The sequence below is a fragment of the Spodoptera frugiperda genome, chromosome 7 (genome assembly GCF_023101765.2).
Source record: "Spodoptera frugiperda isolate SF20-4 chromosome 7, AGI-APGP_CSIRO_Sfru_2.0, whole genome shotgun sequence".
NCBI classification, from domain to species: domain Eukaryota; kingdom Metazoa; phylum Arthropoda; class Insecta; order Lepidoptera; family Noctuidae; genus Spodoptera; species Spodoptera frugiperda.
In genome coordinates, this window is record NC_064218.1 from 2,547,246 (window position 1) to 2,561,156 (window position 13,911).

Below are 13,911 nucleotides of genomic sequence, written 5' to 3' on the forward strand. Positions count from 1 at the left end.
GATAATTGACATAGATCGGAAAAATCAATAATACTTTGTTCGATCCAGAAATTGAACATAAAATCCTGTATTCAGCAGTCGTATTTGCGACCACTTAATCAACGAGACTATCTATTAATAGAAATCTACAGTCGAAGCTAAATTCCACCTAATAATAAATTCCAGAGCGGCGACAGCGGCTCTAGTAGAGAAACAAAGTCACGAGATGATGGAGCTGATCCAAGAGCGTCGGTCGGAGTACATGGCGGCGTCATCCTTGTTCGTGGACGGTGAAGAGGCACCGCCCTACCCCGCCCGCGCCCCACCACCTCAACCCCCGCTCGTCTCCAAGTTCCATATCTACACAGATCCCGCCGAATTCGCTGATGTTGATAAGATTGCTATTTCGGTAAGTCTATAAGGGGATATTATAACCTTAATCTATTTATAAAAAGTTCAAAGTGACCTTAAAATAAAGAAAGAATAAGTGTATGTATTGATGAACACCCCTTTTCGGTCCGCTACGTATCCGCGAGCGCTAATAATTTTAAAAATACCACTAACTTTTAAAAAATACTTTTCATTCCAGGTGGCACAAGAAGACCAAAAAACCTTTACGGATCTAGTCCGACAGCTAGTAGGTAGATGCGCAAGCGACGTTGAGAAGGCGAGGACCATATTCCGCTGGATCACCGTCAAGAACCTGAACAACATCCAGTTTGATGACAACCTGAGGGGAGACTCTCCTCTTGGACTACTTAGAGGCATCAAACATGGCACTGAAAGTTACCACGTACTGTTTAAGAGATTGTGCAGGTAAGACCTTCTTATAAAATATACTTTGTTGAAATTCTAATTAGTTGAACTACTAATTCAGACTTACTTAACTACTACAGACTATAAGAAAATCTATTATAATTAATTGCTTTTGCATGACCCAATTCCTGGGGAGAATCCATGAGGACCACGAGATATTTTGGCATCTTTAACCAAATCTTCCTCCCACTTCCAGCTATGCAGGTCTCCACTGTGTGGTGATCAAGGGCTACAGCAAATCCGCGGGCTACCAACCAGGAGTGCGCTTCGAAGACAATAGATTCCGCAACTCTTGGAACGCGGTATTCGTGGCTGGAGCGTGGCGCTTCGTACAGTGCAATTGGGGAGCCAGACATCTGGTCAACGCTAAGGATGCGCCGAAACCGGGCAACAGAGGGAAGAGTGATAGCTTGAGGTATGTGGTGATCAGAATGGTTAGATGAAGATGTCTTACGACATCTCTTATTCTTAACGGAGAAACTTTTTTTAGGTTTAAGTTTCTTGGATGATGATCAATTGATCATCCGCCTTGGATGAGGCGAGAGGGGAGTGTCAAACTTACAACTAAAAATGAGTCCTTCCTACTCCTTCGTGCCGGAGCCCCGGTAATTCGTTAAATTATCCGCAGTTCCGGAAGAAAAACGGTTAGAATGAGAAGTCATTCTAATGCGTGTGTCCAATAACGTCGCAATCCAATTTAGCATTAATTGTGTATTAAAGATGCTTATTTCTGTTCCAGATACGAATACGATGACCATTACTTCTTAACGGACCCTCGGGAGTTCATCTACGAGTTCTTCCCGCTGCAGCCCGACTGGCAGCTGCTGAAGACGCCCATCACTCTGCATGACTTTGAGGAACTGCCCTTCGTCAGGTCGCTGTTCTTCAGATACGGATTGTACTTCAGTGATCCTAACACGAAGGCTGTTATGTTCACTGATTCGACTGGTAAGTAAACTTGGCAACCATTTTGTAACTTCAACCTTGTTTTTCGATGGTGTTATTGCCGTTCTGATGTCACAAATCCAGACTCCGTACCACTAATGAGAATTTGGAATTTGAAAAATTTAATAATTATTATTCTTGCGCGATCCGAGGATCCACAGTGCTAAGTTCCCTGGGTAGTCTTAAATATTTCTTAACGCGTCTATTACATTATGTGTGTACTTATTCCAGGTGCGGCGACTATGCGTATAGCCATGCCAGCACACATGCAGAGCTCGCTCATCTTCCACTACAACCTCAAGTTCTACGACACGGAGGGAGACGGCTTCGATGGCGTCAGTCTCAAGAGATTCGTCATGCAGGTATGGGCCTCTTGTCTGTTGTACGAAAAGGTGTAAACGATTCCATGAAAGCATGAAAACTTGTCCACGTTTTATCAAACATTATAATTATTATGTTTATCGTCTATTCCTTCCTCCGAACCGTAGCCTCCTTAGTCCTCCGGAGTTGCGGACTACCTAACGGGTTTACCGGGGCTCCGGCTTAAAAAGCAGGGGTAGGAACGGGGTGGTCAGCAGCAGTCAGTCAGAGTCTGATACTCCCTTTCATCTCGCCTAAGGCAAGATGATGATTTTTCTCCCATAAAAAAGGCTTTTTCCATAAGTCCGCAATAAAAAGAACATTGCTTTTATTACTTTTTCTTATTTCATATTATTCTGTTGTATTATCCCTCAGTCGGTGGTCGGCAACGTGGTGTCATTCCGTGTGCACGCGCCCTGCAGCGGTGCGTTCCTGCTGGATATATTCGCGAACGCCGTCACACCCAGGGAGTACCTCACCGGGGAACCCATGAAGTTCAAGAGCGTTTGCAAATTCAAGGTAAGTAAACCTTCTATTATGAACACATTCTTCTTCTTCATCGCAGAAGATTTGCTTATATGGATGTTTAAGAAATTAGAAGAATTAAAAAAAAAGAGTGTTGGAGTTTGCGATGTTGAGAATGGAATGGAGAATAAAAAACAAAACATACTGTGCTGACAACCAGTAAGTTGGTATAAAGGTAGAAAAAGCAGTATGACAAAGTGCATTCCGTATTATATTCTTCAATTTAATCTGCCTACTAAAAAAAGGCGTTATGCTACCTCATGTTATGTAATTGAAAGGTAAAAAAAATTAACAATTTTACGTTGTAGATTTGCTGTGCTGAGCTACAAACAGTGATGGTACCGCTGCCAGACTGCGCGAGCGGCGAGTGGGGACCCACGAAAGCTACCAGACTCTTTGGACTCGTACCTATAACGCATCAGGTAATAATCAAGTCGTTTTGCAAGTTGTGCAGAAACAGAAATAACGCTCAAAACCTTTAAATGTGAGAGGCCAGTCGTTGTACAATGCTCTGGAAAAGAGACTGTCAGAACTGCCCATCCTATTCAATTTTTTCACATTTAAGTCAGCAAACATGTTCTACATGACACATGTACTAAAACAAAATATAACTCACCCATACATAATATTACATAATCTGTAATTGCAGGAAGCGTTAGTGTTCGCGGGTCGCGAGCTTGAGATCCAATTCCGCATGTCGCGCCCCCTGGCGGACTTCATGGCGACGCTGCACAAGAACGGAGTGGACGAGAAGAGGCTCTCCAAGTACGTCCAGCAGAACGTGTCCGATGACATCGTCTCCTTCTACATCACGTTCCCTGAAGAAGGTAAGTTCACCATATAAGGTTACGATTAATTAGTAAATAGTAAGTCTTCATGGATGTCAATGATTTCTTTAAAATGAAAGTCAAAGTCAAAGCATTTATTTCAATTAATATTAGGCACTTTTGAAACGTCACATTGAATTGTCCATCAGTCTGTCTGTCAGTGAAGCTAGACGAAACAGAAGATTTTTGTAAAACTGGCTTACCTTTTAATTTCGATGTCGGTTAATAAATAAAACCGCCAGCGTATACTTGCGTGTCTCACTTGAGATTATGTAAAATTCTCTCAAATATCCAAACTCACAGACCCTCACAGACGTAAAAGCTCTTACTCACGAGCGGTATGTTACCAACGCCGACACGCGTCAACAGTTGCAGTTATATCTGCCATTGGCAATATTATGCAACAGCTCCAGAGCTCAAAGGTAAAATAAAATACCAAATACTTAACCTTCTGTCTCCCCAGGTCAATACGGTCTGGACATCTACACGCGAGAGCGCGGCGGTCCCACAGCTATCCACCAAAACGGTTCCACGGAGAAAGAGAAGCACCTCCTCACACACTGCTGCAAATACCTCATCAACAGCAGCAAGAGGAACTAACGAGTTATTCAATAATATACTTTATGTTTTAAGTGTTTAAGTAGGAATTTGCGTTATCATCACAAACTGGATTTTTTTTACTTTTCGCATCTGAAATAGCGACTCGTTTCTTATGAAAATAAATAATATGAATTTGCCGACTGTATCAAATTGGATAATGCCTGTTTTGATGTATTTGTTGTTGTGTTAAAGTTTAGATTGGAATAGTACCTGTGCAAAGCCAGGGAAGCAGCTAGTTTGCAATATAAATTATTAAATGAATTAGGCCACTGACTGCCGCACTCAGAGACATTTAATGATAACTTAAATTATTTCCTAGTAAAGATTTTGTATAGAAAACAATTTCTATGGATTGGGTTAAGTAACCATTAAATGACTGAGAATGGCGATCCAAAAACTTAAAAGAGGTCAAACCAGGTAATCGCATATTTTATTTTTGTGTTCTATAAACACAATACATCACTAGTTCGTAAACCTACGATTGTCACAACCATTGATGCCGGATATTATTACGATATTACTGCAATAATAAAATATAATAATAACTAGATATTATTAGTCATAATTTTACCGATATAATAATGAATAACATGTTATTTAATATTAAAAACTTTACAACAATATGGCTACCGTCCAATTGTCTTCCATGTTTTATTAAACATTATTATAACAATTTTGAACTTCCTACATTGTCAATTATTATACTCAAAAAGGGTGGTTACAAAAGGAAACAGGTTGCCGGTACGGACGAGTCGGTACGGGGATTTATTAAAACATGAGTCGTTTTTATAGGTAAACCTTTTACCTATCTGTACCGGCCAACCTGTACCGGTACTGAGGGACGGAGCTATACAACCTGTATGTTTACGTAAACACCTTTAAGAAAAAAGGTTGTGGACGAAAAACCTTTATTACTTTTAAGCTATTTTATACGATTTTTTACCCAAATGTAGATATACGTAATAGAATAGAAATAAAATACTTATGCTGACACGTAAAACATTTATTATATTATAATTATAATTACTATAGAATACGCTAACATTTATACATAAACTTATAATTGTAAATGATTCGATATAAATTGAATTTAATTAATTTTAAGTACGTAATAAGGTTGTGCCGGAGCAATTTAATTGCTTTTTTGTACTTTTTTTAATTATATTACGAATAATTTGTATAAAGATTTGAGCGTTTAGTTTTAGTATGCACGTTATCTGCGACGGCAGATTGTAATGTCATTGTCATACCTTTTTTTACATAATGGCTAACATAAATATCACTATTTCTTTAAGTTTTGAGTTAACAGTGCGTGTGTGAAACGTGAATATTCCCATAGAAGCTAGTTCATTTGCTTTACATTCCTTCCCTGTCCCATAATAAAAGAATGGCGCGAGATTTAAACTTAGAATGAGCATTGAAAATGACATTTATAAAGGTAAGCGGTCCGCAAGCCCGCATCACAAGCATCGTACGCATTCTAAATGACGTCATCAGTACGCATCGCATGTAAGCATTGCTGATGTTGCGGTCCGTATGATGCGGATCAGTGGACGCAGTTGTATGACTTTCTATACAAGACAAACAATAATTCCTTGCGTGGGATGCGTACGATGCGGGCCTGTGAACAAGTACCTTACAAGTTCGTTCAGAAATTGACATTTGTTTTTATTGGCCAATACATTGGCGCCTTTTTTGACAGGCTGCAAAAAGGTTTTATGCAACTTTTTAAATTAATTGCTCAATATTTTCAAAGTGTGGTCTCGTCTATCAGTCTGCAATGTTTCTCTTTATTCTAAGACAGTGATATACGCTTACTTGTAATGAGAATTATAAATAGATTGCTCTATTTTATTAATATATTTTTTATTTACCTGTTAAACGCACAAAATGAAATGTAGCAATTTATTATTATTATTACTTAATCCTAGAATAGTTTTAACATTACGTTTAATTTATATGACAATATTATTATTTTTTTCTATTTAATAAACACGAAAATGTATGTAAATTTTTTATAAAATATATGGCATGTTACTTTTCTAATATGCATTTTTATTTTATACGGGATTCCTAAAATAGTTCATAAATTGAGCACCAAAATTTATTAAATAATTAAGGACGGCTGAATTATCTTAAAATTAAATAACATACCAAGTTAACTGGGGGTAAATGTAACATATATATTTGTTAGACATTAAACCTTATAAATAATTTCATTATTAAACATGAGATTCAATTAAATGGATGGTCATAAGATTGAGATTTGCGTGACAGAGGAACTGTTTCATAAGTCTTTTTAGGTAGGTAATAGGTATCCAATAGTTTATATTAAATACAACTAAAATATGACAATTCCAAGGCACTGAGATTCATAAATGAGATTCTTTTTTATACATAAACTAACAACCAATTATATCATAGCTTGCGAATCTTACTTTAGCAATGAACACAATTTTCGATAATAATAATTATTCCTATAATATTAGAGTCGTATATGGCCTGCATTGTTTACATAATTATAAGGTATCAAGTAGCAACCTTTTAATTTGTCAAAGAATAATTCAAATAGTGTAATGAACATGTCAACTAGTCCTTATTGCTATTGCAAAATAGGTCATATCTCTTTTACATAAGAGCCAGAATAGGTAGCAGGAAAAACTTGATCTTGTACAAATTATTGTTGTAGGTCATAACTTAGGCATGTTTAGGGAACAACTAAACATAAAAATAGTCAAAATAAAACAGTGCAATTCAATTCCTTTTAAAACAGTGCATTAACCGCAGCTTGCGCAAAATAATGCGCTATTGCGCAAAATAGTGCGCTATTGCGCTAATTCAATTTATACTTGCGCTATTTCCACTGCTCAAAGCGAGTAGGATCATCGTACTTGGATTCATTTATAATCTGCACTAGAGTCAAGGATCAAAATTTTAAAATTCATTAATATTTTCAAAAGTACCAATGAGCTAAATTGGCAATATCAAATCAATTTTCTACAATAACTTGTTCACTCACTTTCAGCAGCATAAATGACGCTATATTTTTTCAATATCTCACTATAAAATTACATACATACATAGCATGTTGATAACTTTGTATATTACTATATCTTATACCAGTCCTTTCGTAGCGTTCAGTGTGGCTCTCTGCTCCACGCCTCGTATTAAAGTGCCAAGTAAACCTTCCATTTCGTTCGCCGTCTCCCGCAGTTGAGTATTGTCAAAGCATGAGTCTGAAAACAGACATACCAATATTAGAAACTAGTAATTAATTTGTTTTATCAAATGTAACACAGGTAGTTTAAACATGCAAGTTCTTAATAAGAATGAGTGTAAAATGAACATAGATTCAGAGCAAAATGTTCTATACATACTAATAAAATAAAGCTGAAACTTGGTTTGTTTAAATGCGCTAATTTCCGGAACTGTTAGGTAAAATTTCATAATTCTTTAGGGCTGGAAACAGTTCATTACGGCTGTAGGCTAAAAAAATATCGCGCTACGACCATTAAGAGCTGAACAACAGGGAAACTGCACGAAATAGGCTGCGGTATTATAATAAAACGGTTAACTTACCATCCATAGCAAAATTATTAGTCAATATTTGCTGCAGTCTATCGAGTACCGTGTCTAGGTCGGCATTGAGTTCCTTCATCTTATCGTTACTGTCCTCCACATGTCGTATGTCGGCCGCGAACTTCTGCTCGGCAGCCGATAGAGACTGGTTCGTCGTGTCTGCTAGGCGAGCCTTGCTACGCGCTCTTTTATCGGGTATTGATTCCGTTTCTGGAAAAATAATTTCGGATGTGATTACATAAACACGTTTTTAGATAGAGGTGACCTACATACAACGATTCACTGCAATCTGATTGGTTGGTTTATTTGAGCTGACCAATACTTTAAACGTAAAGCAAACTTGTACTCAGGGTACACAGGTCGTCTATCGAGTTTGGTGTGGATGACAAATAGAAATATTGATCCAAATATTTAGAAAGGCTTTTACTGCTAGCATATCGCTTCGACCAGGTTCCACTGGACACTTTTCAACCAGATTCCACTGGCCACTTGCTGAGATCCCAAGCAGAAACAGAACAAAAAATTGTGTTAATACCCATATAACTATACTGTTTTGTACTAATGAATTATATTAGTGTGATTAAGCAGGTACTCACCATTATACCAATTGCTGATATCATTCATAGACACAGTGGATATGCTGTCGGAGGTCGCATGCACGACTACAGGCTTCAGAGCATCTCCGGACATGGTCAGCAAATTCTGACTCTCTGGCTTAGAAACCACAGAGAAGTTTCCAGAATCCAGACTTAGTACCCGCGGCTGGCTTTTAATGTCTGTGACTTTTGACTGTTTCTCGTTTTCCAGTACTGGTATTGGACTGAATAGGTCAAATGCTTGCGGTCGTTCGATTTTGTCGGTTTTCGGAGCGTTTTCTGATACTATTATCGTTTGGCTTGATGATAGGTTTTCCTGGAATTATAAAATAAGTATATATAGAATTACTTAGTAAAAAAAAATAGACAACACTAAAACTGAAATATTTTTTTAAAAACTACTGCGCAAACTTGAATAACAAGTTGTATGTCGCACAATGTTGTTCATTAATATGAGCCCCTAACATGGCTTGAAACTCGTTGAGTCACCTCGTAGGTATATCGTAATGCGAGAATCAGCCGTTAAAGAAAATTATATGTAACTCAAGAAGATGATAAAATTGCAGTATAGCATTATTAAATTCCGCAAACAACTAAATTACTATTACTTAAATTGTCCTTGAACTAGGTATATACCTTCAAAGCCTTCAGTCTGCTAATCTGTGTGGACATGTGAGCCCAGTGCGCCTCCACTTTAGTCCGCAGCTCATCATTGTCATTGTTCTTGGCATCAGCCTCAGTCCCATACAACCTGTCAAGCCTGCTCGACAGCTCTTGGAGGGATCTACAACAAGTTAGAATTTGTAAGATGGTGACAAAAGCGAAAATTTGGTGTTATATACTATGTTGTTTAATATGTGCTTACCACATACCACGGCCTGACAGACAGTACACTGACGTAAAATAACACTTGCATAGTGTTTCATTGTGTGAGTGAGGTTGCCGCAGGCCCAAATACCCCGTTCCCAATCCCCGATTCCCCAACAACCCTTAAATTCCTTCAAAAAGCCCGTAACGCACTTGTAACGCCTCTAGTGTTTCAGGTGTTCATGGGCGACGGTAATTGCTTACCATCAGGTGATCCGTAAGGTGGTTCATCAGCTTATAACATAAAAAAAGAAACAACTCACTTGTGCTGCGTTTCCAACTGCGTTATAATATCATTGAGTACATTGGCGGGGTTATTGGCACTGTTGCCTGATGCCTTGCCCACTGTGGACGTGAATATCACAGGCTTGCCATCTCTCCTTCTTCTCACAGTACCACTGTCCACATTGTCTACATTCTTCTTAGAACCCTTCTTAGGCCCTTTCTTCTTTGTTTTAGTACAGAAGAATAGTCTCTTCATACCCTTTATGAAGTTTATACATTCTGATGTTTTCGTCTGTGCAAAAGGAAATATTGGTTAATTAGTATAGGTGTAAAAATGTGGTGATATGAAATAAAGGTGCTTTTCTATTTTTAGCTTAACATCTCAACCATGGCACACTGACTGCGGTTACTTGTGGACAGCCTACTTTTTAACCAACTTAAAAAAGGGTTCTCTCAGTTTGACCTGTATTATGTTTCGTTTAGCTGAACCGATTTTCATGCGGTCTCAGCAGAGTATATTAAGACTTAGGAAAAGGTTCTAGACAGCTGACATGAAAAAGAAAGTTTTGTTTACTAGCTGATCTCTATCAAATATTCAGTCCCTTAGGATGCCATGGGAAGAGTAGAAATGATGTCTTGTTTGTATGGCGTTTAACATAAACAGAGAATAACATTAAAAACATGTGAATTTTAACTGCTTACCTGTCCATCCATGATCTCATGTACAAGATGAGTCTTCTTATGTCCACTGACGGTGGTCAGGTCCTTGTCATACAAATAGCACTTCTCACAGAAGTAGATGTCACTGCATTTACTGCACTTGAATTTTAGCACCTGTAATTTAATATTAATTATTTTAATTGCAAATAATACTTTAGATAGTGACTTTCTGTCGATTATGTAGTCTCAAATGCTACTCCAGAATGTAACTGACTGACTCCTCCAAAAATGTATGGCATGGGCACGGACCAAAGTCCGTGGAGAACTAATTATAATAAAAAAAAATGATACACCAGAATTTCGATATGCCTATCTAGGGTGCAATCAGAAATGATCACCGTAAATAGAAAGTACTATGCCCGTTGTTTCACAAAAATAATACAATCTCTCGGTTAGAATCATTATTAGTAGTATCCCGCCACCGCGAAATCTGCCTTCGCCCAAAAACAACAACGAAGTTTAAAAAACTGTTTAATTTTATTCATATTCACAAAATAGGTAATTAATTTTACAAGATTATTTTCTTCACAAACTTTTCCGTTATTTTTAACAATACGTAATTAACATACTAATACGTACTGCAAACAGTAGCATACAATAGCAGACTACATCCCGTTACACACGTCTTCATTGTTCGACGACAAAATTGAAAGTGCGTAAAATGTACGAGCATCGGCGCCTGCGCATGTCGAGATAAAAACCGCAAGAAGTAAACAATAACAGGTAGACGATGTCAGGTGAATAACAAGTGGGTTGCAGGTAGCAATTGAGGTACTTTCAGTTTTTCTTTTCGTTTTTTTTTCTCTTGAGACCCACCCACATACTCTATAGACTACCTATTGTGACTGTTACGATGCGAATTTTGAATGTTGTTTATTCTCACTAGTGTGTCTCTTAACTGTAGTAGTTGTAAGCTATTCCTTTTAGTGTATGAACCAGTCTTATAATTTGTAAACCACAAAAGCATATTAAATTAAACAATGCTTTTTAAACACTGTTATTATTGTTGTTATAAACTGGAAAGCAAAAGTCAATACGCATTTCTTTTAGGCGCGAGATCCCACCGTACTGTACGAGGCTAGTGACGCGGTTGCCGCCAGGCGCATCGCATGAAATGTGTGTCTACCGCCCGATAAGCTGCCGGTGCTCGATAGCTACAGCTAGCTTAGCGATAGCTGCAACTGCCCGATAATATGGGACTACTATCAAGTAGTTTAAGAAGAAGAAGTACTATAAGAGCTTACTGACCTGTATAAGAGGTTGCGAACAATGAGCGCATGTGGCGGTAACATTGGCACTGTTCCTGCTGGCCACGACACGCTGCACTACGGGGAGCCAGCGCGCACTACTGCAGCTCTGCACGCCCCACTCCGACACTGCTCGAGCACTCACGCCGAGCATGCCGGCACTCTGAAATAAGTTCAGCTACATTAAAACAGCTATAATATAACTTCACGATAAACAATGTAGATTTTTTACTAGTTATTAATTCCCATGTGATTGGGGTTTTAGAAAACGATGTTGCCTCACCTAGGAAATCAAACAAAAACAGAAGGAACTTGTTTTTTTGCTTGACAAACATACTAGCAACTGACGAAGCAGTGTAGTTAAGTATGTGTACTTAAACTTTTAACCGTTAAATGTTATCAGCCTGGGAAGTAAACATAAACAATTTTGATTAAATTACAGTTTTCGTTATAATTCAGACCAATAACCTTTTGGCTGATAACTTATTAAGACACTTGAATAGACTCACGACTTTTTAATAAAAAAAATCGCATTTCGATATTCATACGATCGTAATTTCTCATCTACAACAGAATAATAGACAGTTCAAAATTAAATTCCCTTTAAATGTGAGAGTTACCACAGCCTCTCAGAAAGCCAACGTGAAACAACGCACTTATAACTCCTCTGGTGTTTCGGGTATCCATAGGCAGCGGCGATTACTTAAATCAGGTGATCTGTCTACTACTACGCAATTAAAAAAATATATTTAATGACACATCACCATCACATACCTTGTCAAAACAAGCCTCCACATCAGCTTGGGCATGATCACAAACAACTCCAAGGTATGCAGACAATGCTGTCACATGTGCTAACAAAGCGGCTAGTCTCTTGGGCGACACACACCCGTTATGGTCCATACAACAGTTGGCCAGAGCTCCCCATTTGTCTGCAGCTGACTCTTCACTCAAAATTATAAGTAAAGTCTTTGCTGCTAGAACTCGCACTGGTTCTTTTCTTTCACTGTAAAATTAATGGTAGTTAAGTCACGAAAATTAAATGAAGATGAGTATTCATGAAATGAGGACAGGATTCTTTTGAGCATCTTGAAGGATGAGGTATCGGGTTCAAACTGGATTGCAAAAAAGTATTATTGAAAGTTCAAGTAATTACAGCAACATCGCGCCTTTTATCCCTGAAGGGGTAGGCAAAGGTCCCATTACAACATACACCCACTGTTCATCATTTGTGTTAGATGATTTAATAGGAGGTGCCATAATTGCCATATACTCTGGCTACAATTCCAGGGGTAAAAGGCGTGACATGTGAAAGTTCAAGTACCTAAGTTACAGCAGATGTTGCCTAATCTAGTAGGTCACATTAGGAATAACATTCTATGAAATAAGTTTTTCGAGAAAATCACACTATTTTTAACATTACACATACACTATAATTATCGTATAATATCTGAAACAAATCCTTACACCCAATGCCATGTATGAAACTCACCTATCATAAATATTGAGTAACAGGTTGATCAACAGGTCCACAGCTAAATCTATATCTCCTGTGAATAAACCTTCTTTTTCTGCTGCAAAGTAAATGTCGGCCAGGACAGACTCCAGCTCTACTGTGTCTAAAGATAAGCTGCTTTCTGATAGGCTGAGCTGGTGCCTAGCAAATACTCCTGAACTGATCCGAAGAGGAGGCACTGGAAACAAAGTGTATTTTCTTGAAAGTTTGTATAGTTTAATGCTCAAAAACTACTGGATAGATTTAGATGAAATTAAGCATAGTGATAGATGATAGTCAGACTTTTAGACATAAGGTACTTTTATTCCAGTAAGACGAATGTTTCGGTCATAATCTAGGCCAAAAACAAAGCATAATTATGTTCTCTTATGATCAGATTTATTGTTTTAGTACTCTCGTAATACTATTTTACTAGTGGCATGAGTAAATCTATAGTTATACTAAGGAAATTCTTTGACAAACGTCTTTGTTGAACTTTGGTGCCGAGTTTCGAAACATTCTAGTCGTAGTTTACGTATAACTAGTTTTTAATTAACTTTACGCAACCAGATACTTTATCATTAATAAGAATTCAACATTATTGAAGATAGAACATTTCTAATAAATAGTAGATAGTCGGCAACAGTAAATTCTATCTGAAATCCGATATATCACCATAAATGGTAAGAATAATGTCAACAGGTAGCACTTGCACCTACCTCTCAGGTGTTTTTGTAAAGCGTATATCTTGAATGCAACACGATAAGCGTTATATTTGATCCCGTCATATTCTTCAAGGGACTCCATAATCTTCCGAAACTCAGGATGATCATATTGTTGTTTAGCAGACACCTCACTAAAAACAAAAAACTTTTAAAGTTCCAACTTGAAGACGAAATAAGCACTCGAGGTGTGAAAGTTTTACGTACTCGATATAACACGGATACCCGGCCTCATTTTCTACTTTTTTCCACTGTGTTAACGACATGTTGACTATTTTATTTCACAATTCCATTATTTTAAATCAAAACATTAGAGCTGAAACAGCAAAATATTTATTACTCAACCGTCGTATAATATTCAAAAAATAAAATAATTCTCATAGAGATAAAAGTTTTAAAAGGTCAAGT

At 37.7% G+C, this 13,911-nt stretch overlaps 3 protein-coding genes across 8 annotated transcripts in view; 2 read left to right on the forward strand and 1 right to left on the reverse strand.

Moving 5' to 3' along the window:
* The window catches only part of LOC118266426 (hillarin), a 62,966-nt gene extending 56,868 nt beyond the window's left edge, over nt 1-6,098 (forward strand). For all 4 annotated transcript variants that reach the window (XM_050695072.1, XM_035579881.2, XM_035579879.2 and 1 more), the window contains exons 7-15: nt 166-388; nt 569-795; nt 992-1,210; nt 1,535-1,743; nt 1,972-2,102; nt 2,476-2,619; nt 2,934-3,047; nt 3,275-3,452; nt 3,916-6,098. In XM_050695072.1, coding sequence (XP_050551029.1) covers nt 166-388; nt 569-795; nt 992-1,210; nt 1,535-1,743; nt 1,972-2,102; nt 2,476-2,619; nt 2,934-3,047; nt 3,275-3,452; nt 3,916-4,052 — 1,582 coding nt within the window. In that variant the 3' untranslated portion in view covers nt 4,053-6,098. The remainder of the gene's footprint in view (nt 1-165; nt 389-568; nt 796-991; nt 1,211-1,534; nt 1,744-1,971; nt 2,103-2,475; nt 2,620-2,933; nt 3,048-3,274; nt 3,453-3,915) is intronic.
* The window catches only part of LOC118266017 (NADH dehydrogenase [ubiquinone] iron-sulfur protein 5), a 124,920-nt gene that overhangs the window by 52,491 nt on the left and 58,518 nt on the right, over nt 1-13,911 (forward strand). The gene's annotated exons all lie outside the window — the stretch shown is intronic.
* Nucleotides 5,041-13,899, reverse strand: LOC118266427 (dystrophin). Its single transcript, XM_035579884.2, has 11 exons — nt 13,711-13,899; nt 13,501-13,637; nt 12,779-12,980; nt 12,061-12,292; nt 11,288-11,449; nt 10,022-10,153; nt 9,358-9,611; nt 8,864-9,011; nt 8,228-8,543; nt 7,632-7,841; nt 5,041-7,288 (listed from the first exon to the last, which is right to left on the reverse strand). The coding sequence occupies exons 1-11, from the start codon at nt 13,767-13,769 to the stop codon at nt 7,167-7,169; spliced, it is 1,974 nt and encodes a 657-aa protein (XP_035435777.2). The 5' UTR covers nt 13,770-13,899; the 3' UTR covers nt 5,041-7,166.